The sequence below is a fragment of the Electrophorus electricus genome, chromosome 5, assembly GCF_041902795.1.
Source record: "Electrophorus electricus isolate QZ-2024a chromosome 5, ASM4190279v1, whole genome shotgun sequence".
Lineage (NCBI taxonomy): Eukaryota > Metazoa > Chordata > Actinopteri > Gymnotiformes > Gymnotidae > Electrophorus > Electrophorus electricus.
Genome location: NC_137501.1, coordinates 8,000,678 through 8,023,894, shown reverse-complemented (window position 1 = coordinate 8,023,894; position 23,217 = coordinate 8,000,678). Strand labels below are relative to the sequence as shown.

The following is a 23,217-nucleotide window of genomic DNA, read 5'->3' as shown; positions in this document are numbered from 1 at the left end:
AAAAAAAAGTCGCTGTTTGACAAATTAAGCAACTCTCTTAGTACGCAATGCGCATTACAGCTGGAGCTCTTAACCGCGCGTCGTCCACATTCAAACTAGAATTAGAAGTCATGTGTAAAAGGGCCATTTATCAAATTTCGCTAATGTGCAAATTATAAATGTGCAGCGGAATAGCCTATATCCAAATGTCTTAATTAGCACATTTAAATTTCTAGTTAGCTGAATACTGTTGTTGATAAGGAAATACATCACCTATATTACCCTACATGAAATATATTTGTTTGCACATGCAAAGAACAGTGTCCAAACTTCTCAGAACTGACGGAGTAAGAAAATTACATTGAGCTGTGACTGACAGGCATGTAGAAAGGAATGACCTTTCATGATTAATTCATCTATCAAATGTCCTTATGTAAATAAAATGATATCATAATCAGATTGGGGCTTTATGAAAATCAGAGTGCAACCTTTAATGTTGCAAATAGAGTCATGCTCAGTAAAGAGTTGCAGGTTTTCCAGGCAATGAGAAATGGCATTGATCTGCCAGTCTCTCTTTGTGCAGGCATCCTATGGGTAGCCTCTAAGAATAGCTGGCAGCCAGCAGAGAAGCCATTCAAACTGGGCCAATCTCTTGAGAGACCCATGCCCTATCTACATGGCCAATTTCATAGGAAGTGAACTTGAAGCAGCCTGAGTATAAAAGGAGCAATGGATTTGTTTGTCCATTTCAAAGTAGGTGGAGGGTCTGCTTTCCAAAACATCCCTACTGTCATACAAGTACACACACACACACACACACACACACACACACACACACACACACACACACACACACACACACATTTTGCATTAGTGCTAGAGTATGGAGACCAGCAAAATGTCAATCAAATGTCATATAACATCATTGGGAGGCTCCCTATATGGGTTAAAACAAGCAAGCACCAATATACAGAGTGGGTTAGTATAATTAAGATGCATAGATCTAACATTTTTTCCTCTTGTTGTTTATGATTTCAAATGATTCTGGAGCTCATGTTGTGCTCTGGTTCTGTCTCTTTTTTTTTTTTTTTTTTTACCTCTGAAGCTTTTCCCTTATCTGTACATCTCAAAGTGCATTTACCAGTAGTGTGATTCATGCAGAGCACAAGGCTCCACCATGGGTTTGCAAGTAAACATGGTCATTACAGGCAACCCCAGAAAGACTGTACCAAAAATACAGTCCTTTACTGCTGACAAAGCACATCTTTACTTTCCATAATCAGCAATAATTCATATGGATTTGCAGACAGCAGAATTGCAATTTTGTCACAGAACACCTCAGTACCATCCTCAGCATTGAAGAGGAGTGGAACCAACATGACGTCATTCTGCAGTATTGTGGCCAAGTTCCTGTAGTTGTGCTCTGCTGGCCAAAGGCCAGCCTAAGACTCCCAGCTGCCCACCTAGAGCTCTGCACCTCCAGAGAGGGATACGAAATGTGTGGGTGTTTACCAGAGCTTTGTTCTCAGGTCGCAAACAGCAATTGCTGAAGTGCACACACAAACACACACACACACACACACACACACACACACACACACACACACACACACACACACACACACATATACACACACATATACACATACACATACACACACACTTTAGGGCACATCATGTAACTGGGATACAAGCAGAATTGCAAGAAGTCCCTCAACATCCCTGTAATGTCCTGTCATTAACTTTCGCTATAAAAATTTGCTCACTTGTGCTATTAAGCATGACTTCAGAGAATTCTTGGAATTTCCCCATTGAATGGGTGAAAGTTTTGGTTGAGATGATTACTGAGGTATGTATTCTTTGACAGCAATATTGACTGCATTGCTACAATTTTTTAACCATGATGAAATTTCAGTGTGACCCTGTTTCTCAGTGAAATATTACTTCTGTCTAATAACATTCAAGCATCATTCTCTTTTCACAGGCAACCTATGCCAGTTGGATCCACACTGTGTTGTGACCAAATATTTCTTAATTGGTTTAGCTTTAAGACCAGTAACATTTACTGACACAAGCATGTTCCTGTGGGTTCATACCTGACAGGTGGGTCAAAGTTCAACGACACAGAGATATGCAGACCAGGTCAGGGTCAGTCTTCGAATGTCCCCCTCTCTTGGGAAATAATGTTTCTTGTTACCTTGCCTGATCCTCCTTATCGATTCAAAATGCCATGCTTCCCAAAAAACGCATAGGCTTGTGCAGAAATTATGTTGTCAGACAAGGAAGGAATACATTATTGCTTCTCCACAGAACCCAGGGCACAGCCTTGCCTTAATCAGGCACAAATGTCTATAAATGTATTTCCTTTCCTCCCCAAGGGCATGCAACCTTGTCAAGTAGTTCACTACCTCTTATTATCAGTTCTCCTTACCTAATGTGTTTTCATCAGATGCAGTATGACCTCGCTGCTTCTGGAGCAATGTGTTTGTTGTCTCCCTCCCCCGCCCCTTTCTGTCCTTCTCATGAACAACAGCGTACCGTTCCCACCACACTGACAGTTTATTTCATGATGTTCAGTCATCCCATTAGGTTTGGTACAATTTGTTTACAAACATTTGAGGCTGATGATTACCTAAAGGGTTTAGGTTACTATGGTCTGAATAGGCCATAGAAAGTAAAAGAGAGCATGGAAATGTTTAGAGTCTGGCACAACCCAGATATCACCGCAGAGCAATTTTCACAATGAAATTATGGTAACTGTGCAGGATTGTAGCAATGATCCCTCTTTTCCACGCCAAGCAGTACACCGACATGCATGGACAGCACGCTGGCTTCACTGTCCTGACAAGATCATCCTCCAGCACGGTTCAGTAGCATTTACCACATTTAGCCTCACGCCTCACTGGTGCACCCAGGACGTGCTCACTCACGTACAGCCACTTTCTCCTAGAGAAGGGGGGTGGTGAACTTTGGGAAAGGGTTGTGATGGCAGTATGTATGCAGGTGTCTTTTTTCTCGGATATCCAGCACGACAATCATAATTTCAAAGGCCACTGATATTAACCCTGTAAATAAGACAGGGTTCCCTGAGTATAAACGGATCTATATAATTGTAACTGGCTCTGACGTAATAGAAAGCTTACAACCCAAATTTCCAGTTGAGTTTTTACATGTTAGGACATGTGCTAAATAAACATTAAGTAATGAAAATGAAAAGAGACTTGGTCATAGCATTTGAAGTAATTAAACCATGCAGAACAACACTGTACAACATATAGGATAGTATATACATGTCTGTAATCTGTTAATTTATGCTTGGTACTCTCTGGGACATGTTGATACACTCATCTTGGGACTTTGGTACACTTATATACAAAAGTCAAAATGACTTCTTGACAAAGGTTCTGCTTAAGATCACAAAGGGAGATCAAGTAAACACTAGTTGAAATCAAGATGACCCTAATACTGATTAGATCAACTCGCAGTGCATTTGAATGAGTGCTGTCAAACTGAGGTCAGCAATGTTTGCATATTATTAGAAACCAAAACAGCACAAAATAATTACATGTACATAGACACATTGCTTGTCATCCATGAGACCTGAAGCAAGGTATTTCAAACCGAGCCGTACTTGAGGTTCGAAGTACTCGAAGTACGGATCGGGCTTTGACCATTGACCTCATGTATGAAGGGGCTGGTCCATTTTTGGCTTTGTAGGCAAGGTTTTAAATCTGATGCATGCAGCTACAGGAAGCCAATGAAGGGAGCGTAGCAGTGGAGTAACGTGTGAACTTTTGAAGATTGAAGACCAGTCATGCTGCTGCATTCTGGACAAGTTGTAGAGGTTTGATGGCTCTTAGATGAAGACCAGCAAGTAGCGAGTTGCAGTAGTCTACCTTTGAGATCATAAGAGACTGCACAAGCACCTGAGTAGCTTCCTGTGAAAGAAAGGGTTGAAGACTTCGTATGTTACAAAGGAGGAATCTGCAAGACTGGGTTAGATTAGAAACATGAGTTGAGAACGACAACTGGTTGTCCAAAGTTACGCCCAGGCTACAGGCATCTTAGGATGGTGATACCAGGGAGTTCTCAAAGGAAACAGTGAGGTCATGGTAAAGGTTGGGAGTACCTGGGATGAACAGAAGCTCGGTTTTACTGGGGTTGAGCTTCAAGTGGTGGGCTTTCATCCATGACGCCATGTCAGTAAGGCATGCCGAGATACGTCTGGAGACCTGTGTGTCAGAGGGTGGAAAAGAAAGAAATAATTGAGTGTCATTGGCATAGCAGTGGTAGGAGAAACCATGAGAAGATATTACATCAACAAGAGAACGAGTATACAAATAGACGAGAAGGGGGCCCAATACTGAGCCTTGTGGAATACCAGTGGAGAGTCTACATGGTTTGGATGTAGATCCTCTCCATGTCACCTGATAGGACTGTCCATCCAGATAGGACTGAAACAATCTCCAAGCAGAGCCAGTCACACCAAGCCTGGAAAGAACAGAGAGAAGAATGTTGTGGTTCACTGTGTCAAAGGCTGCTGAAAGGTCTAGAAGAATCAAAACAGATGACTGTTTGGCAACTTTAGCAGCATGACGTTTCTCAGTCATTGCTATGAGGGCCGTTTCTGTAGAATGTGCTAGTTTGTAGCCAGACTGATTGGGATCATGCAGCTGGTTCTGGGTGAGAAAAATAGACAATTGATTATAAACTGCTTGTTCAAGGGCTTTTGAGAGGAAAGAGAGAAATAATGCTGGTCTGTAGTTGGTAATGCTGGAGCTGTCAAGTGTGACCTTCTTGAGGATTGGTACCACCCTGGCGGTTTTGAATGCAGTAAGCACGTATCCAGAAGATAAGGAGTTGTTGATGATGACAGAGATGAATGGAAGCAGATCTCTTGCGATTGTCTGGAACAGAGCAGAAGGAATTGGATCCAGTGGACAAGTAGTCGGATTGCTGGAAGTCAGGAGTTGAAGAATTTCATCTGTGGAGAGAGGAGGAAAATAAAATCAGAAAGTTGGATGGTGGGGAATGCACATTGGTTCGAAGGGTGGGAACAGAGGAGAAGGACTGAAGGATTACTGCAACCTTCTCCTCAAAGAAGGTGATAAAATCCTCTGGAGTAAGAGATTAGGAAGGAGGGGGAGGGGGAGGATTAAGGAGAGAAGAAAAAATAGTGAAGAGCTTGCGTGGATCAGATGATGATGATTCGAATTTCTCTCTCTAGTAGGATGACTTTGCAGATGTTACTTCCAGTGAGAACTTGGAAAGGAGAGACTGGTATGAGCTGAGGTCTGAATCTATGCGAGATTTCCTCCACTGCTTGTCTGCAGTCCTTAGTTCTCTCCTGTGGCAGCAAAGTGATTCTGTTAGCCAGGGGGCAGGTGGGGAGGACTTAGCAGGTCTAGAGGAGAGAGGGCACAGAAGATTCATTGATGAGGAGAGTGTAGAAATGAAACTATTTGTAACTGTATCCAAAGAGAGAAGGATAGAGAGTCAGGAAGGGTGGACAAAATAGTATAAGTAAGGGAAGAGGGAGTTATGGAGTGCCGATTGCGATGGAGGGAGGAGGAACATGTTGGAGAGGACTGGATGGAAAGAGAAGGAAGGGAGAGAGAGAGAGAGAAGGATAGAAAGTGATGGTCCGAGAGGTGGAGGGGGGTGACTGCGATGTCCGATGTTGTGGTGGTATGGGTGAAGATCAGGTCCAGAACATTGCCCACTTTGTGAGTCGGAAGGATGCAGGAGGAATGCAGCTTGTCTGATGGAAGGTTGAAGTCACCAAGGAGAATGAGTAGATATCCTTCAATGGGGAATTGACTCAGAAGGATGTCAAGCTCATCAATGAAGTGATCTAGGGAACCTGGAGGGCGGTAGATGACAATGATAAGAAGTTTGGTGGGGAAAGACACTGTAATGGCATGAAATTCAAAAGAGGAGATGGAAAGTGTAGAGAAGGAAAGTGGAGTGAAACGCCACTCTTGAGACATTAGTAAACTTATGCCACCACCCCTGCCAAGATGCCTCAGAGAATGGGTAAATGAAAAGGCAGAGGACAGAGTAGCTGGAGTTGCCGAGTTCTCAGGGGTGATCCATGTTTCTGTTAGAGCCAGGAAGTGTAGGAAGTGGAGGGATGCTAATGCTAAGATGAAGTCAGCCTTCTGGACTTCAGATTGGCAGTTCCAGAGCCCTCCTGCCACCATGACATGTGATGGTGTGAAGCATTGTGAGTCAGTGAGGTTGCTGAGATTGCGACATCTATGATTGCGTCGAGGAGATCAATGGGATATGTGGACAGGAATTGTGAAGCACATTTCATATGCTTGATTTGTGGATGTATGAGATAAAGGATTGAGATAATATGAGAAGATACTTAGCTGAGTTTGTGAAGTCCTGTAGCTGAGCTGTAGATGAACTGATTGAGAACACCACAAAACCTTATGTTAATTACCGCTACAGTGTCTGTAGTGGAGTCGTCCTAATTTAACTCAGTTCAATAAGTGCTGAGCCAGCCCCTCAATTCACACCTAAGGTCAGGGTGAAATTACACCTGTAGTAATTACCGCTACCAAGCAACTAATAACTAGGTTTAGACAACAAGCCTTGAATTTCACAGAATCTAAGACAAAAGTAAATGAACTCAGAGCCTACCTTAACCAACCAGATGATAATCCAATGAGACAAACCAAAGCACACATATTTTACATATTCCTATATTCATATTTTATTGGTGACTAACAAATGTACAAAAATTTACTAGTCAGTTTTCAGGGCCAGAATATCTGCTTGTACATTTACTAAAACATTTGTTGACAAATAAACAAACAAACAAACAAAACCAAAACAAATAACAACTGAAGCTAGAGTATGACGTAACAACTGTCTTGTGCTCTGTACACAAGACTGATTAAATCTATTGAAAACTACTGTGAGATATTCTTTTCAACTTGCTTGTTCAATGGGTTCACTGACATAACCTCAAAGGATATTTAAAGAAGACATATTGTAAGGCAATAAAATAAAAACCGGGAAAGAAGAGGATGACTAACAAATTACAAGAAGCAATAAGAACAATATAAATAAAAAATAATATATTGCAACAGACAGCATGAATTGTCAGAAAAACTGCTCACACCCTTCTCTGCATATTCACTCTGTGTCATCCAACTCCTGAAATTAGAAGTGCCCCCCCCACCCCAACCAGATACCAGTGTGTGACAGTCACATGTATGGGAAAGCCATGACTATGGCTGGACAAAGAAATGAGAAGCACTTCAACAACAACCTAGTGACTAAAGCCAAGCCTGCACCACAAGCATTAGAGCTTCACTCCTAATGGGAGTTCATCCTCCAGTTCATAGAGTTACAACCAACTAACCTGTCTAAAGGCCCGTGTATATCACACATGTCTGTGGCTTTGGGTTTCTGATTATCTCCACCCCCTGTGTTCAATCTGTCAACACTTTTTAAAAGAAAAACAGAGACCGTCTATTATGAGCACTTGTGTAATAATGCAAGGTGATCGAGGTAAAATCATCACTTTCTAAATAGGGAGGAGCATCACTCTCTCCTCACGGTGACGGTATGCATCACTTGACAGGAATTTGTGAGACTCGCGCTTGGGCTGCTTCACTAATGGGTTTGGACTTGGGGCGACATATTTATGGGACGATGATTTTGGAAGAAGAATTATAACTTTAGTTGGGAGAGAGAACTGCATTCTTGTGTTGAGCCTTGAAAACATGAAATGTAAGATCATCTGAAGGTAATCAAGGCTATCTATCCTATCTGTTGGCCCCCGAATAATCCCCTCGGCAGGTTTTGAGGCTGTGATTGACGTGATTGTCGTTTACAGCCCAGCGTGAAAGAATGACAGGTTTAATAGGGAACCTTTAATGATTAGCCAGGATGCGAGCTTCACAAGATGTTTTAAAAAAGAAATCGCTGCCCTTGTGATCTCACCCCCAAGTATCACCCCCTGGACAATATCAGACACAAGTTCGCAGATGTTTGCTGACACATTTACGGTGGTTTAATGCAGCAAAACCTCAGGCTTACCCAGACTTGAACCAAAAGAACAGTTGCTTTAAGAAGACCAGGACCATGAGCTCATACTGAAGGAATGCAATGGCAAGGTCAAGCTGATTTAACGCTTTTTAAAAATACTTTGTAGAGTATGAATTGAAGACAACTATGAGGAAATTCTTGGGTTTTAGACAAATCTACTATAATGATTTTGTCTGACGGTAAAGATCAGGGGTGTATCTATGATTTGAAAACATCTGGTGTTTAGGACAAAACATCTGGGGATAGTCAGGAGGTCCAAACATATCTGCCCCAGGAGATGTTTTTAAAATATATATATTTTAATACTTAGCAAAGATTTTATGCCATTTTGAGATCACAATTTAAGTGTTTTATCATGCTAAATGAAGTCCTTTGTGTTAAAAAATATATACTTCATAATCCAGAAAGTCTAATTGTATCTTAACAGTCATACTGCCCTGTCCAGTCAGACTGGCTGTGGTTTGGTTCTGCTGGTAATCTTATGGAGTAAACTTTGCATTCTACTCCTGCATACATAAATACATATTTAATGGTGTCCTACACATATCTCAGGATACAGCGTAGTGCCTACCTCAGGAAAATGCATATTTTTTGGCATTGCTTTGATTATATTTATGTAATATTTAATAATATATTAGTTTATAATTGTTAATTTACTGCCACCACACCACAGCAATGGCAAAATAGCAGTCTTACATTCCATCAGTAAACTATTTTAATCATGCTTTAGATAACCTTAATTCTAGTACAGAAGAAGCCCTCTCTGTACAGACAGGTTCTAGATATAGCTTCAAAAATGGCCAATTTAGTTACCTGTTTTGATTTTCCTTGAATAATTAAGCAGATTTGTTTGTTGGTCAGCCACTTTGTGACTGTCCCCTGCTTTCTGATCCCCTCATTTTTGAAACAAGTGATGCAATTAATTACTGCTGGTATTTTAATCCCCAACTAACATTCCAGAAAAAAGAGAAAGTTTTAAATCACTAGGGCTCAATGGGGATGGAGCCCCAAATAAAAAGGTCAAGCCCCACCCACCCTTGCTAAAGATGATGGTGACTGTTGTGTGTTGCAATTTTCAATGTTTAAAATATTTTTAAAGATACCGGACTTTATCCACAAAGCCAGTCTGTCCTCTCAGAAGGCTGTGGTGTATGCTACAGCTCCACTGAACACATCCGTCACTGAGCTGACGACACAAGCTTTATGGCTATCATTAATGCAGGCGCACGTAAACACATGGCCCTGATGTGGTCACAAGGACACCCATCCACATGGACACATCAATGCGACCTCATGCTTTACAGTGTGGTGTTCTCCATGCTATAGGGGTCAGTTATAAAACATGGCAACCTTCCTCATAAAGTGTTACTGGAAATTGCACTCTCTCAGACAGAGAGAGAGAGAGAGAGAGAGAGAGAGAGAGAGAGAGAGAGAGAGAGTCTACGAAGAGATGGGCAGAACCTGGGCGCTTGGATGCGAATTTCTCCCCACATCACACACTTTTGCCATGGCAACCACGGTCAAACTTCTCCTGTTTACGTGACTTTGATGAAAAGCCGGCGGACGGCCAGCTCCATAAAAATGGCAGAACCGCCACGCGAGGACTGGAAAGTATGCATCTGATTCATTTGTGCCACGGTAGTGAGCGAAGTAAAAACGACGTCCAGTAAAGGGCCTCTGAGAGCCAGCCGCCTCATACGTCACGATGACTCAGCGCTGCAACTGTCCTGTGCTGCAATGAAGAGGACGACTAAGGACGTAGACAGCAAGGCGAGCCCGCCAAACACCTCAGGAGAGTCTAACCTAAGAATTGGCCGATGTAGTATAGTGTCGTATACTTGCATGAATAGTGCGGTAATGTACAGCAGTAATGTATTTTTAAAATACATTAAATTAACATTGCATTTAAACGTTGTATATACAAGTCATGTTGCAGTATTTCAGAGATGCCGTGTTGGTTGTGCAGCAGATAGAAGCGGGGGACAGTTGTAAAAACTGAAAACACGCCCCATTTCAGCTTCATTAATGTACAAGGAGGAGAAGGCTTTCTTCGCCCTTGGCTTAATTCCTCAAACTGTGTCCCCCCGCCCCTCGTGTTGAGGACCAGGTTGTTTGCAGCCGGAAATTCCAGATTCTAATGAAACTGAGGAAGTAGGTTTATCTTGAGAGCGGGGGATGACATCATTTGGCATAGTGCTACCTTTCATTATCTTCTGGTAAAAAGATGAATGCAGCAATGAAGACTGTTACGAATTCCCTCGGCGGGTGGAAAGGTAATGGTGTATTATGTCCATCTCTGTAAAGCTCTGTTCAATATATGACACACCACAGAGTTTCTCTTTAGACTGAACAATCGTAAAGTGCATTGACTTGGACTGGCGCAGTCTGTAAAGATGACATATTCTGCACTCATTTCATGTGTAGGCAACAAACTCCATATGCTTTTCCTTCATGTTCCGTAGGCTATAAGTGAAAATGTACCAGAAATCAGACAGGCATGCTGTTAATTGTTGCACAAATGACAAAGATGGTTGGCACACTGAAAGTAAGTTTGAAACGATTTCCCCCCCATGTAGATTCTTATGCTGTGGTTTCACAAATTGAAATAGGCATGTATATCAATCAAAATCTTCATGTTGACAACCCACAGCCATAACTTGGTCTGTTACTCCCTCTAGTGGTCATTCTTTGGATGCGGCCCACTAAAATTATTTTAGGCTCCCTTTAGACTTGATTATGTCCAGAGTTTTTGTTTTGTTTTGCTTCAAAAAAAAACAAAAAAACCAAAAACAAGTCATATATGTAAAAATACACAAAAACGAAGGATGGTCAAATTCACTGGAATTTTATTAAAAACCAAGTCAACATTAGAATACTTAAATGGCAAGAAATGTTTTTTTCCTACTTTTTTGTTCCATTTTGTACAAATCACAGTGGTTCAAAAAGTATAAAGGATTCATTAAAACACTTTTTTGCAACAGCAGCAAAAACATTGATTGTTGGTTTCCTTTTATTTGTTTATTTTTAAAAAAAAAGCCCTTAATTTTGTATGTGCTCTTTTTTTGTCTCAGTAATTAATAGTAATAGTCAAAAATTAACAAAAACAAAAGGTTACAATCTTCACACAAAGTGTGTAAGGGTATAATAGTCACATATTAACAAAAAAGAAGGAAAGGTATTATCTGAGCCTTTAAGGAAGTTGACTGAAACACTGAAAATGGTCTTTAGACATTGGACCAGTACCTCACTATATGCGAAGACAGATATGTGAAGAAAAAAAAAACATGTTGTCATGTATTATAAACTGTCAGATTGGTTTGGAAGAGAGAAAGAAGACAAAAAAAAAAGAGCTCAAACAAAGCACTATATAATACAATATAGTAAGCTATATTGATATTCACCCCTTTGCATATTAGTTAATTCCATTGTAGTTCCTATAAGAAATCACCATCTCAAGAGTCCATTGGATGGAACACACGGGAGGGGAAACTAAAGTAATTTTTGACTACACCTCAATTTGACAACTTTTCAAGAGGTACATCTCAAAAGGCCAAGCTGTTTAAAAATAGTTGGCAAGAACATACAACTGGGTTTTTTGAAAAAAAAAAAAAAAAAAGTTTTGCTAAAAAATAAATAAATAAATAAAATTTTAATTAACAGCAACAGACCACCCAAATGGTCAAATTCAAGCACTGTTTTATGCTATGACAAGTGGCAGGGTGGAAGGGTCTTTCATGCTAAATTCTACAGCCTGTGGAAGTAGTAGAGGATGTACATGCAGCACTTACTCTCCCAGCTTGCACTGCCACACGATGGAGAAATATTACCATGCTTAGAAACTCTAAACCAAACACCAAAACACTACACCGAGATACAAAACCATTATGCTGCATAACGCATTCAAATATTTCTCATTTGACAATGCTTGAGTAACTACGCTGGGAAAAACTGCTAGATTTATACTCTGGTTGGCCTGAAGAGGGCGGTATTGCACACAGCAACTAACGTCTAGGGCTTGGGGGATTGTGCATATGCACATGCCCCAGACATCCAACCCTCTCACAGCCACACCAGCATGGTCCAGTTCACCCCAAACATGGTTTCCACCCAGCTCAGCAAAACAGTTAAAAAAAAAATTAAAAAGTAGTATCCCATGCAGAAGAGGTGCTAAGAAGATAATGCAGCATAATATGCAGAGGACAGCAGGGTTTGCTACATGTTGTCCACAGGCACTGACTGTACAAGTAGGAATGTGGTGGTCAGCTGCCTGTGTTAAGTGTGTGTGTGTGTGTGTGTGTGTGTGTGTGTGTGTGTGTGTGTGTGTGCGCAAGTCCACTATACAATTACCCCAAACAAAGGCAGTAGTAAGAGGCCCCTCTTGAGAAAGGCAACAAGAGATTTTTCTCTTTTAAAAATCAAAGGCACAGGCAATGCCAGGATAGAACAATAGCTCTTGAGTTTTCTAGCTGACAAAATACTGAACTTTGTGGAACACTACTATTGCAACCTCTTGGTAAATGTGTAGCAAGGGAAAAACCCTACTTTGTTAACCCAATACTGGCTAAAACTGGACATAAACTTTACATAAACTGATCATTAGTATTTTCCCCTAAATGTAACACTTATTTGATCTATTCTTTTTGTATACAGGCTCATAATAGAATAATAACCTAAAGACAAAGTGCATACCTTATTCTTAATACCAATTTATGACTGCATGCAAGCATTTTGCTGATGATTCCTCATGCACATTACCCTTGTAAACGTGCATGCCTTAAAATGTTAGCAACTCTCTGGAAGTTTACATTCTATCAAATCAGAATAATCTTAAGCAAACATATTTTTGTTTCACAATTTGGCCCAAAGTGCATAGACATTTTTAGTGGTTATCTAGTTATACTGTTAAGAGGTGTCCAGAAATACATTCCAAATCTTCAACCTTTTCCTAAACAGTAATGACAATGAACCTGCACCACAGAAAAACATAAACAAACCCCTCTCCCTGTCCTTAAAAAGACACAACATTAAAGCACATGGTCATAATACATAATACATTTGGGTACCCATGAATACCGAGCACAAACTTTATGGACTAAAAAAAAAAAGAAGATCATCTATTAATGGAATAAAAGTCATATAATGCTACAAAATGTAACTGCTTTTAAAAAAGCTGAAGTTTAGAAACAGTCAATGCCATGCACATGAAAGGCAGACCCAATCTGAGAAAAAAAAATGTGCAAGGGTATACTAAATAAACCACCATAGTAACACATCATCCTATCCTAAATACTACAATATCCCTGGGCAAACACCAGCAAACAGCATTGATTTGTCAGTGAGAGCCTCTTTGTTGTCAATATAAGTTTGTAGTTTGAGTTTGAAGTGCTTCATGTTGAACACTGAGGGATAAATAACTAAGTGTAAGATGGTATATTGCTCTTTTCTGAACAAGCCTGAAAATCAGTTTTATAACTCCAAAAGCTATATTTTCATTCTGTACAAACTGCCATCACATGCATTTAAGTTATCCACCTCCACCTGTAAAACAGAAAGTGCATCTTTAACACTTCAGATAATGACATTTAATTAGTAATTCCACATAATTGGCATAATCCTTAATAAAAAGAAACTCAAGACAAACCACGCAGGGGCACTTTTTGGATTAAAGCCTGTTGATATAAGACAACTTCCTTTGCGATGTCTAAAGTAATTTAGTTAACATCAGCACCGTAACCTCCTTTTTGAGTTGAAATCAGAACCCTCCTGTCTTGGCACCAGTGCTATGCAGGCTGTAGAGCTGGATTTCTCTCTATTTTTTCCCCTCTTTCTTTCCTTCCAAAGATCAGCCTCATTCACACATGAGGGCCCAGTGAGATTCTCTCACCCATCTATTTCAGTAGCTAGTGATGATTCCAACATGTCTCCAGCGAGAAAAAGCCTCTTCATATAATGCGTCTCCAGTTAGCTACCACAGACACCTGCTTGCTGTCTTGAGGGAGTGAAGGAAAGAAGAAGAAAAAAAAAAGCCCAGAAAACCAGACACAGAGGAAGGTGCCATGAAAAGAAAAAAATGAATCACCCAACCTTTGCCAATTTTCACATTCCCTTCTAAAATTCACAGAAATGGCAAACTTGCAAAACACTACCTTCAGAATCATGCAGCATTAGAAATGTCGCAGCTTTTTCAGCACGTCCCATGCAAAAGAATAGCCTGGAAGTACAAGGAAGTCTATGCTATATCCATATATTTGAGGGGAAGGATGAAATCATTCTGTCACAGGCACTCACTCTTGATTTGAAAGACAATCCAGTCTGTTATGAGGATGAGATTGGCTAATCCATATGCAAACGCCAGTGGAACAAGTTTGGCAAAATGCTCGCCGAACAATAGCGCCCTCCTGACGAGGGGGCTGAGCACATCCACGGCGAGCTATGTTACATTACACTGCAATACCACATACGCAGGAGACATAAGCACTACACATGATGCCCCATTTTGCTACAAGCCTTTAAATTGAAATTAAAGCTTTCTGAAAGAGGAAGCATTGGGGTGGGTGGGTGGGTGGGATTAAACAAGCGATGAGAGAAAGTGTGTGAATACTGTTGCTGTCACCGTTAGTCATCCTGAGCATTGTTTTTTCACTGCGTGGAGGGGGAAATGAAACCTCAGCTGCGTGGCCTCATATCGCAGCTTTAAACAACATGGCACATAGACCGAATTCTGCACTCGTCTGTCCTTCTATACACTCTCCTTTTCTCTCTGTCCGTGGAGGTAGAAGACAGGAGGCTCAACTGAGGGTATTGTTCTTAGGAAGGGGTGTGAGAAATGGAGCTCAGTTTTTGGTCGTCAGGCAGATATAGTAACTTAGCCGTTTTTAAAACCAAATTATGTCTCTGAAAATGATAGAGAAAGGATCACATATTTTAACTGCTCTTACTAGAGTTGTTAATGTGTACTAAAGTGTGGTAAACTCCATGTGCCCCATGTGGCTTGGAAAGGCAAGTAAACTGAAAAATGTAACCAGTGGTCAAAATGCAACAGTAACCTAATCATGATTATTAACTAACCAAAGTCTAATATTCCCATGGAAGTGGTACAGCCCTACATTCATACCTCACTTGCTGTGAGGTTTTGTTGTTGTTGGTGGTGGTGGTTACCCTCAGTTTCAGTGTGTTTTGGAGAGGTGTTATTGTCTGAGCAAGCCACAGCTGTCTCTCTTTGGTGCCTTGTCAGAGCCTTCTTGGGTGAATGACCTGCGCTATGCACCTCTTGTTTATTTAGTGTTCTCTTTCAGCCCCTGGCCTAGCAACAGGGATTCTTGTGTGGAGCTTCCCCACATAGTGCCTCAGTAGACAACAAAAGAGCCAAAATGGGGATCCAGAACTTCCAAAATGGAGAACTTTTTTTTTTTTTTTTTCTCCATAGAGGCAAAGGTGTTTTGGTACTGAGGCAAAAAGTATGAACCATAGATGGATTCATAGCGGAATTGACCTTATGTGGTTTTAAGAATTACAAATCCCTGCCACTATTTTAGGTGCTAGGTGCATTCAAAGCAAAAAGGTATTTTGCAGCACAAGTGTATGCATTGGGCAGTGGTGTTTTTTTCTTCTTCTTAGAAATAGGTTTCAATGAAGGAGCTCATCATAACAGCACCATGCACAGATGCATGCTCGAGCACCAGTGCGCAGGTCCGGTGCAGGGGGTGGTGTGAGGGGCAGTGTGTGAAAGCGTGGGAGGATGTGTGTATTTGTAGTTATTTTATAACAATAACAGTCTTGAAAGATGAATGCTGATCATTGCCATGAAGACATTCCCTTCGTGGTGGTGTGGCGAGGCCTCCGACTTCACTGGATAAGCACAGTGAAACAAGCGACATACGATAAGGAAGATCAATCCAACACTTTCTCTCAAACTTCTTCGATTGGGCAGCCACTCTGCTGAGCTCCCGCACTCAGCCTGGCTTGAAGAGAGAAGGCAGAAGAATCTCAGAAGTGAAGGCGGCACCGGACTAACTTCCAGTTGCCAGAGCACATTGAACATGGACAGGAGTCTCCTTGGGGTTCAGTCGCAAGTCCTGGGGGGGCAGGGGTCTTCGGACAGAAATGGGTGCGGCGCCACCATCAGGAGATGTGGCGCGCGGAGGAGGCTGGGTGCCTCCAGAAGAACCAGCTGCGCTTAGTGTGCTGCTTGCGCAGGATCTCCTCTTCACGCTCACGCTCCTTCTTCGAGCGGATATAGCGGTCCTCCTCCTTGAGGAACCAAACGGGGGGCCAGCGGTGCTTCTCAAAGTGCTTCTGGTTCTCTGGAGGAGACACAGGAAGGAGAAAGTCAGAGGAGCCCCCAGGAACAAGTGTACAAGAGGTGAAGAGGGTTTGAAAGAAAAACAAAAGTCAAGATGGGTTCAGCAGTGAAATAAGATCTTATTGTGAATGCAACCTTGAACAGGGAGGACCTTGGGCCTGTACCTGGAGACATGGTTTTCATATCTTTGGGGAAGTTGCGACACACGCTGTTGTAGTTGGTGCAAATATGGTGCAAGCACCAGGTGAAAAGTTGTTTGGCATTGTGAAACTATAGAAGACACACAGAAGAAGGAGGGGTGAAGTTGAGCTGGTAATTTCTAACAATGGGGCTCATTTGAAAGGCAATCACAGATCACCCTTTGAACTGAAAATAGAACGACCAATGGATGAATGTTAATTCCGGGCATTAGTGTGCTTAAAATAACTAGCTACCTCTGTTTTCAAAACAGTGCGTTTAAGAGAATAAGAGGCCTGTGAATAATGTCCATTTTGCTACAGTTAATTAGATTACCTGAGCCATCTCTAGGTAATTCAGCACCTGTCCATCAATGTCTGCTCCTTTAACCGCCCATTGAAGTAGCTCCTCGACAGCATGCTGCTCTGTGGACCACAGTGATACAGATGTTAGCATACAAGCCTACTGAACATCATCTGATGTAACACAACATTGCAGTTAGCATCGACAGCCATGACTAAGGCTTGGGGCATTTCTAATGTACACGAGCAACAGTTTCTACTGCAGTTGGACGAAAAATTTCCTCCTTTACAAGGTTGTTTTGTTGGTCCGTAATTCATGAAATGATAATTATTTCAATCATGTATGAAGCACCAGGTAAGTTTGTCAGTTAGCAATGTAGCTTTATTGTGCTAGTTGAGTGAAGTATGGTGCAATAGATGACATCTGTATAACTAGTTTGCACCATGATAACTGACTAGCATTTACTATGAAAACTAATGAGGATTTACCATAATAACTGCATAATATTTAACATGTTAGTAATGAATGCTTGCTCATTTTCCAGGCGTACCCGTCAGAGCCACTAGACGAGGCAAGCAGAGGCGGTTGGCTAGGATTATGAGGTCCATAGGCTCCAGCTCACGGCAGGGCGTCAGCAAGCCACAGTACAGGTACTCCAGCACAGCTCTCATACAGGCAGTACTGGTGTTAGGTATGGACACCTGATGAAAGGTTAAAACAGGGAAAGAAAGAACACAACGAACACATTATACACGGCTGCCCGAAGAGATCTTAAAGGTGCAGCAGAGCAACAGCCAAAACTAAATAAAAAAAACAAAAATATTCATCATTCTGAAGACATAAAAGGAAACAGTGGGAGGGGGAGTTGGTTGGATGTTATTCATAGCTCAGCTACAGGATATGGAAAGATGGAGAGGCAGAATGGTCCAGTGATGCAGCAATCTGCTTCCTACCTCTTCCCTATGGGGACCTGCAAGCTCTTGGCAGCTGCCCATGACAAAGGGCACTCATGCCCACTTGATGCGGGTGGTCAGGTGGTCAAGGGAGCAAAGGGGCAGGCAAGGTTGTATGTGATGGAGAGGAAGGAGCCCGGGGGGGGGGGGGGGGGGTCTGAGGACCAGTGGCCTCCGCAAGGGGCCTTTATCCATCAGGAGATTAAAGCCCTGTGTGAAACTGTTGGCACTCTCCACTCAAAGCTCTGGACAAATAACCACGTGGGCGCGTCGCTATGGGAGACCTGGCCCATGCGTACACGCGAGCCGATGAGCCGGCCCACGGGATGGACAGCTCTGTCAGATAGTGGCCTGGGACACAGCACGCTTTATAGAGCACGCCCACACCGTAGCAACACCTTCACAAGGGGAGAACGATGGAATCTGGATCGAACCAGCGAGATCTGCTCCGCCGCAAAACAAATGACATCATCTGCTTCTATTCTCACCTCGTTCCTTCCCCAAAAAAAGATCACAAAGCCCAAAGGTCAAAGGGAGGAGGACTTTTTTTTTTTTGGTCTGTGCTTTTGCTTTGGGCTTGGAAAGGAGTGCAAACAAAGACATGCTTATTCCACCAATTCCAAGAAACTAAGTGGGTCTTTTAGCAGGGACAAAGAGTGCCATGCATGCGGATCCAGCCATGGCACCCTTCTCTTCATGCAGTCGCTTTGCCAGAGCCAAACAGCGGCTCCTCCATGAATTAGGGCAGGACGCAGAGGGTTTAATTGCCTCTGGCTGTGCCTCTGCCTGAGCAACCAAAAGCTTTGGGGAGCAGAGACACTTCAATAGGCTTTATGTCTGCTGGCACTTTAGTGAAAACCACAGCCTTCCCAAGCAGAGCTTTAGAGGAGGCTCTGGCACTAGAACTGGCATGGATCAAAGACGTTACCATTTTGTTATGTCTCTCCTGGTTGTTTGGCCTGAAAGTAATCATACAGACAACATCTTGATAAATTTTTTGACACAGCTATAGAAATCCAAAAAAATCTATAGCCTCCGAAATTGAAATTTGCATACAGGCGTCACTGTCAGGCCTAAGGAGAAAGAAGACCCATGCAAGATGGTATGAGAGGGCAAATTGGAGGGGGGAATGAGATCACAAGTCAGAGACCCTTCTGAAGCCTCAGGGGTGCCCCACACCTTCCAGACTCTGGACCAATTAGCAGAATGTCAGCTTGACTGTGGCCTCTAATTAAGTCTAAAGGGCAGAGTTAAGATGTACAGTAGGAACACAGGAGGTAGTTTCCTGTCAAAGATCCAACATCGTAAAATGAAAGTACTTTAGAAGAATAATATATTTAACCTCTTGGGATTTTGACCTATAAACAGTGATAGCCATTAATAGAATATTAAACACAGGGTCCAATATATTCATTACTGAATGTATGATGTGCAAACCTAATTGAGGTTCATTGACTTGGGATGTATAACAAGTCTGGTTGTGCAAAAGAAGGAACAAAAACAAAATCAACGAAGAAAGAATTCCTGATTAGCATCTTTCCTTTCACTTCATCTGACAGGTTCTTGCAGTGAATCTTCCGAGGTTCCTCTCACCCTCACGCTAATCAGATTTGCTGTCACATGCGCGTTGTTGCTGAGAAGCGTTTCAACGCCCGAGCATCTGCCGTATGTTCACAGAGCAAGCAGTCGCGCAACGTGCCACCAGCCTGACAAGACACACGAGCTCTGTGTTTCAAGCTGATCACTTCCTGCCTTGAGGTTTAGCGTGGCTGTAAAATCTGAAATGGTCCCCGACATCATTTAACATAACTTCAAAGCCTACGCCTAATTAATTCAATTGAAAAATATTACTTTTTTTTTTTTTCTCCTGCTTGTTGCCTCAAAAGTGACTCCACTAGCTGTTGCATTCCAGGCTCTGTTTTCAAGGTTGTCAAAAAGAAATAAGAGAATTCTAAATAACTCAGAAGTGAGAAGGAACACAGATGTGCGAGGGCATTGTGGGGTTATTAAATATAACTCAGTCCAGTTTGAAAGGCTCTTGTTGCCTGTCAGAGTTGCAGATATCCACACTGGACTAGAACTGCAAGGCGGCATAGCAGCGAGCTGAAATTATTTTCAGTACTGTTTAGGAACTACTTGAGTGCACCCTTTGTGCGGCACTGCATGCAGTTATACAACACCCTCCACGCTGCTCGCCAAAGGAAGCGCCAAGGCCTACAACTATTCAAACCTGTTCTAAAAATAACACCGCGATCGCTATGGCCAGTTGCTCCACCAGCGCGTGCCAGCCAGATTGAGGCAGGCTCAAAAATGGGGACCTGCTGGCTGTCTGCATCTGGTTTGCGCACTGCTGCTTGTTCGCGCATTGCTTGCATGCAGTTTGCCCCAGACGTTTGGAAATGGGTGGGTTTTTTTCCTGAGAGTTCCTAGCTAAAGGGGTAAAAGGACTGATTATTAGGTGTGTAGCAGCGAGATTGCCCAAAGGCGGCTTTGCTGACCAGTGCTCACTGTTTGTGAGACTAACCAATTAAAAAGGATTGCATTCGTTCAAGCGATACACAAGTTAAACAGCCTATGAGAACATGAGCCTGCAGAGAACATGAGCCTGCAGAGAACATGAGCCTGCAGAGAAGACTAAATGCTACTTCAGAAAGCTTTGCTTCAGACTAATGGACCACTAATAACTACAAGCTAAAACCATTCCAAATTGAGCCTAATTTGTGCTTCAATAGTTTAGGTAGGTTTAATATTCTGTGCAAATATTATTCAAAAATTCAACATTTGTCAGAGCCATGCGATGGCACGTGGTCTTTTTGTTTGCTGGCACCTTGCTCTACTCTTCAGGTGACCTCCCGTCCAGAGCTGTCAGAATGGAAAAGGTGTCCAGTGTCTCATTTCCTGCATGAGCTCCTGCTCTCACTGTAAGTTTAGCTTACTGCATTGCCTGTAAGGCTACACTGGCCGATCCTGTTCTCTTGCCGTTCCACAGGCCTTGTTTTCATTCTCCATCTCACTTGGGCTGGTCAGGCCCTGGAACCCTGCACTCAGGGGGTTCATCTTTCTAGAACTTGAGCAGGCAGCTGGGTGTCTGGGGAAACTGTAGAGCATGTTGCAGGGAATACTGACCTGGGTACAGTAGCACACGTGACACGCTTTGGAGCGAAATCCGGCGAAACCTTAGCCTTGCTACATGACTAATAGGCTTGAATTAAAAAGTCATGATGCTAAATTCATTGGAGATCCTTTTCATCTATTGCTTTGCACAGAGTAATGCATATTAAGCCCACCATTGCATTCTATAGGGGGATATGAAAAGCTGTGCAGGTTATTAGAGAAGTTTCCAATACATGATAAATAATGACCGATGATGGACCAAATATACCGATGCAGCTTCATAGGAAGCTTTACACATTACACAATTCTATTTTTTTCTTAGCTTGTGCTTCATATAATAAAAGAACATTTGTGAAGCAACAGTGGTATCAGCTCAGGAAACACCCAAGAACACACTTCCTGTCACTGCAAGCCATGCAGAGAACGAAAGTGTAACTCTGAGACACCAAGGTCTCCTCATACAATTTGAGGTTCCTAACAATTTATGCTTTGCCTTCTGCAACACAATATTCATAACAAATCAAAAATATTTATTGCAAAGAATGGATTCATTTGAACATATTTGAAACGGTCAATTATTTTTAACATACAAAAGGCTGAAACTGCTTCAAATGCAACACCTCCAGCTATAGAAAATGCTCAGCAGCAAATCTACAGATTTTTTCCCTACCAATATGCAGCTAGAGAGTCTAGTTTTTGTCCCTTTTAAAAAAAAAAACAACAAAAGTATTTTTTGTTATTTGAGTATTTTAACAATATTGAACTCTACAAGCTCTCATGCAACAATGCATTTTAAATGCTGAAACTAGTGGCAATGTGAGCCATCAGGGAATTTTACACTCCCTCTGGTCACCCTACTTCTTCAGTCAAATTGCAAATTCTTAATGCTCTCTTAAGGATTACTTCTGGACCTCTAAACTAGGCAAGTGCAGACAAGAGCCAGACACTTCTGCTCTCAGTGGCTTTGTGTTTTGGAGCAGCAGACACAAAGCAGGCGTCTCCCGGGCAGAGGCTTGTGTGCCCATATGGGCATCGGCGAGCGCACTACCAGTGGTCCATGACCTCCTTTAAAGTCTCCTGGTCTCGCCGGACCCGCGTCCTCTCCTCAGGGGGACAGTGAAGCCAGTGGGCTGCATCACTCATCCAAGCGGACACGATGGTCTCCTGCCACCAGCACTGCAATGTGGGTCATCTGTCATGCCGGTGGCCTAGTTTCAACTACCTGTGCCAGTTTTCTGTTAAGGCGCCCCTGGGAATGGTTAGGCAGGAACAGGGTGACCTTGTCCAATCAGTGGCGTTAAAGGAATGTTCAACCAAACTTATGACGTTACATTTTTTAATGTGTAATGGTCCTATAATGCTTCTGATTGTATTACTTTGAAATATCCATGTGATATCTGGGTCAATACAGAAGAGAATTTATAGTTTTTGGTAAGTTTGTTGGTACGTTTTTGATTCATATTGCTCACATACATTTTGATTCATATTGTACACACACCAGATTTATATACAAATCTGAAAATCTCTGCTTACCTCCTCGATGTAGCTCTCCATGAAAGACCCACGAAACATGGCTGCCATCCAATCACAGCTGGAGATGAGCAGGGGCTTGTGGGCCGGCAGGTACCCATCGTCCAATTGGAACACCACATCTAAAACCAGTCGGAAAAGAGTACACATCTTGGCGTGTGTCACAGAGTCGGGGCTACAGAGGAGGAAGACCAACAGACGAACACGGAGAGACAGACGGAGAGACAAATAGACAGACAAACAAGTAATAAATAGACAGACGAGGCTTATGTAAGACAGAAAACACTGAGGAAGGGCCCAGCAGTTGGGGCATAAGAAAATAAAATGAATATCCCAGTGTTAGTTTCAACCTTCCCATGACATGGGAAATCCGCATCATCCATTGCCGTTCCCAAAATAAACTGACAATTTGCAAGGAAGGATAGGCACACATTCCTCCTGATGTTAAAGTTAATAGACTTATCCAACAAGACTAGAACTGCAAACATTAACTGTCAAATGGCTATTTACTTGGCTTGAACTGCATTGTATTCCAACTGTGCGAAGCAAATTATCTGAAGAATTAACGCTAGCTAAAATGAGTGCGTCAAGGCTAAAGGCTTGAGCTGCAAGTTTTAGTCTCAAATCATTATTAGCTGCATGTTTTTCATGGCATATAGGTCAATCCAAATTATATTCATTTTAGGGAATACCCCACTTTTCTAAACTTTGCTTTTATCTCTGTCACTCCTAACATGGTTTCAAATACTGAAACATTCCTTTAGGATACAAAGGAATTCAAGAAATATAATT

General features: G+C 42.2%; 1 protein-coding gene across 1 annotated transcript in view; it reads right to left on the bottom strand.

Annotated features, from left to right (window-relative positions):
* Positions 1-10,875: 10,875 nt before the first annotated feature.
* Positions 10,876-23,217, bottom strand: part of rhobtb4 (Rho related BTB domain containing 4) — a 48,163-nt gene continuing 35,821 nt past the window's right edge. The window contains 6 exon segments of the mRNA XM_081714099.1: positions 10,876-16,187; positions 16,189-16,349; positions 16,513-16,618; positions 16,862-16,950; positions 17,379-17,529; positions 22,429-22,547. Of these exon segments, the coding sequence (XP_081570225.1) occupies positions 16,056-16,187; positions 16,189-16,349; positions 16,513-16,618; positions 16,862-16,950; positions 17,379-17,529; positions 22,429-22,547 (758 nt within the window). The 3' untranslated portion in view covers positions 10,876-16,055.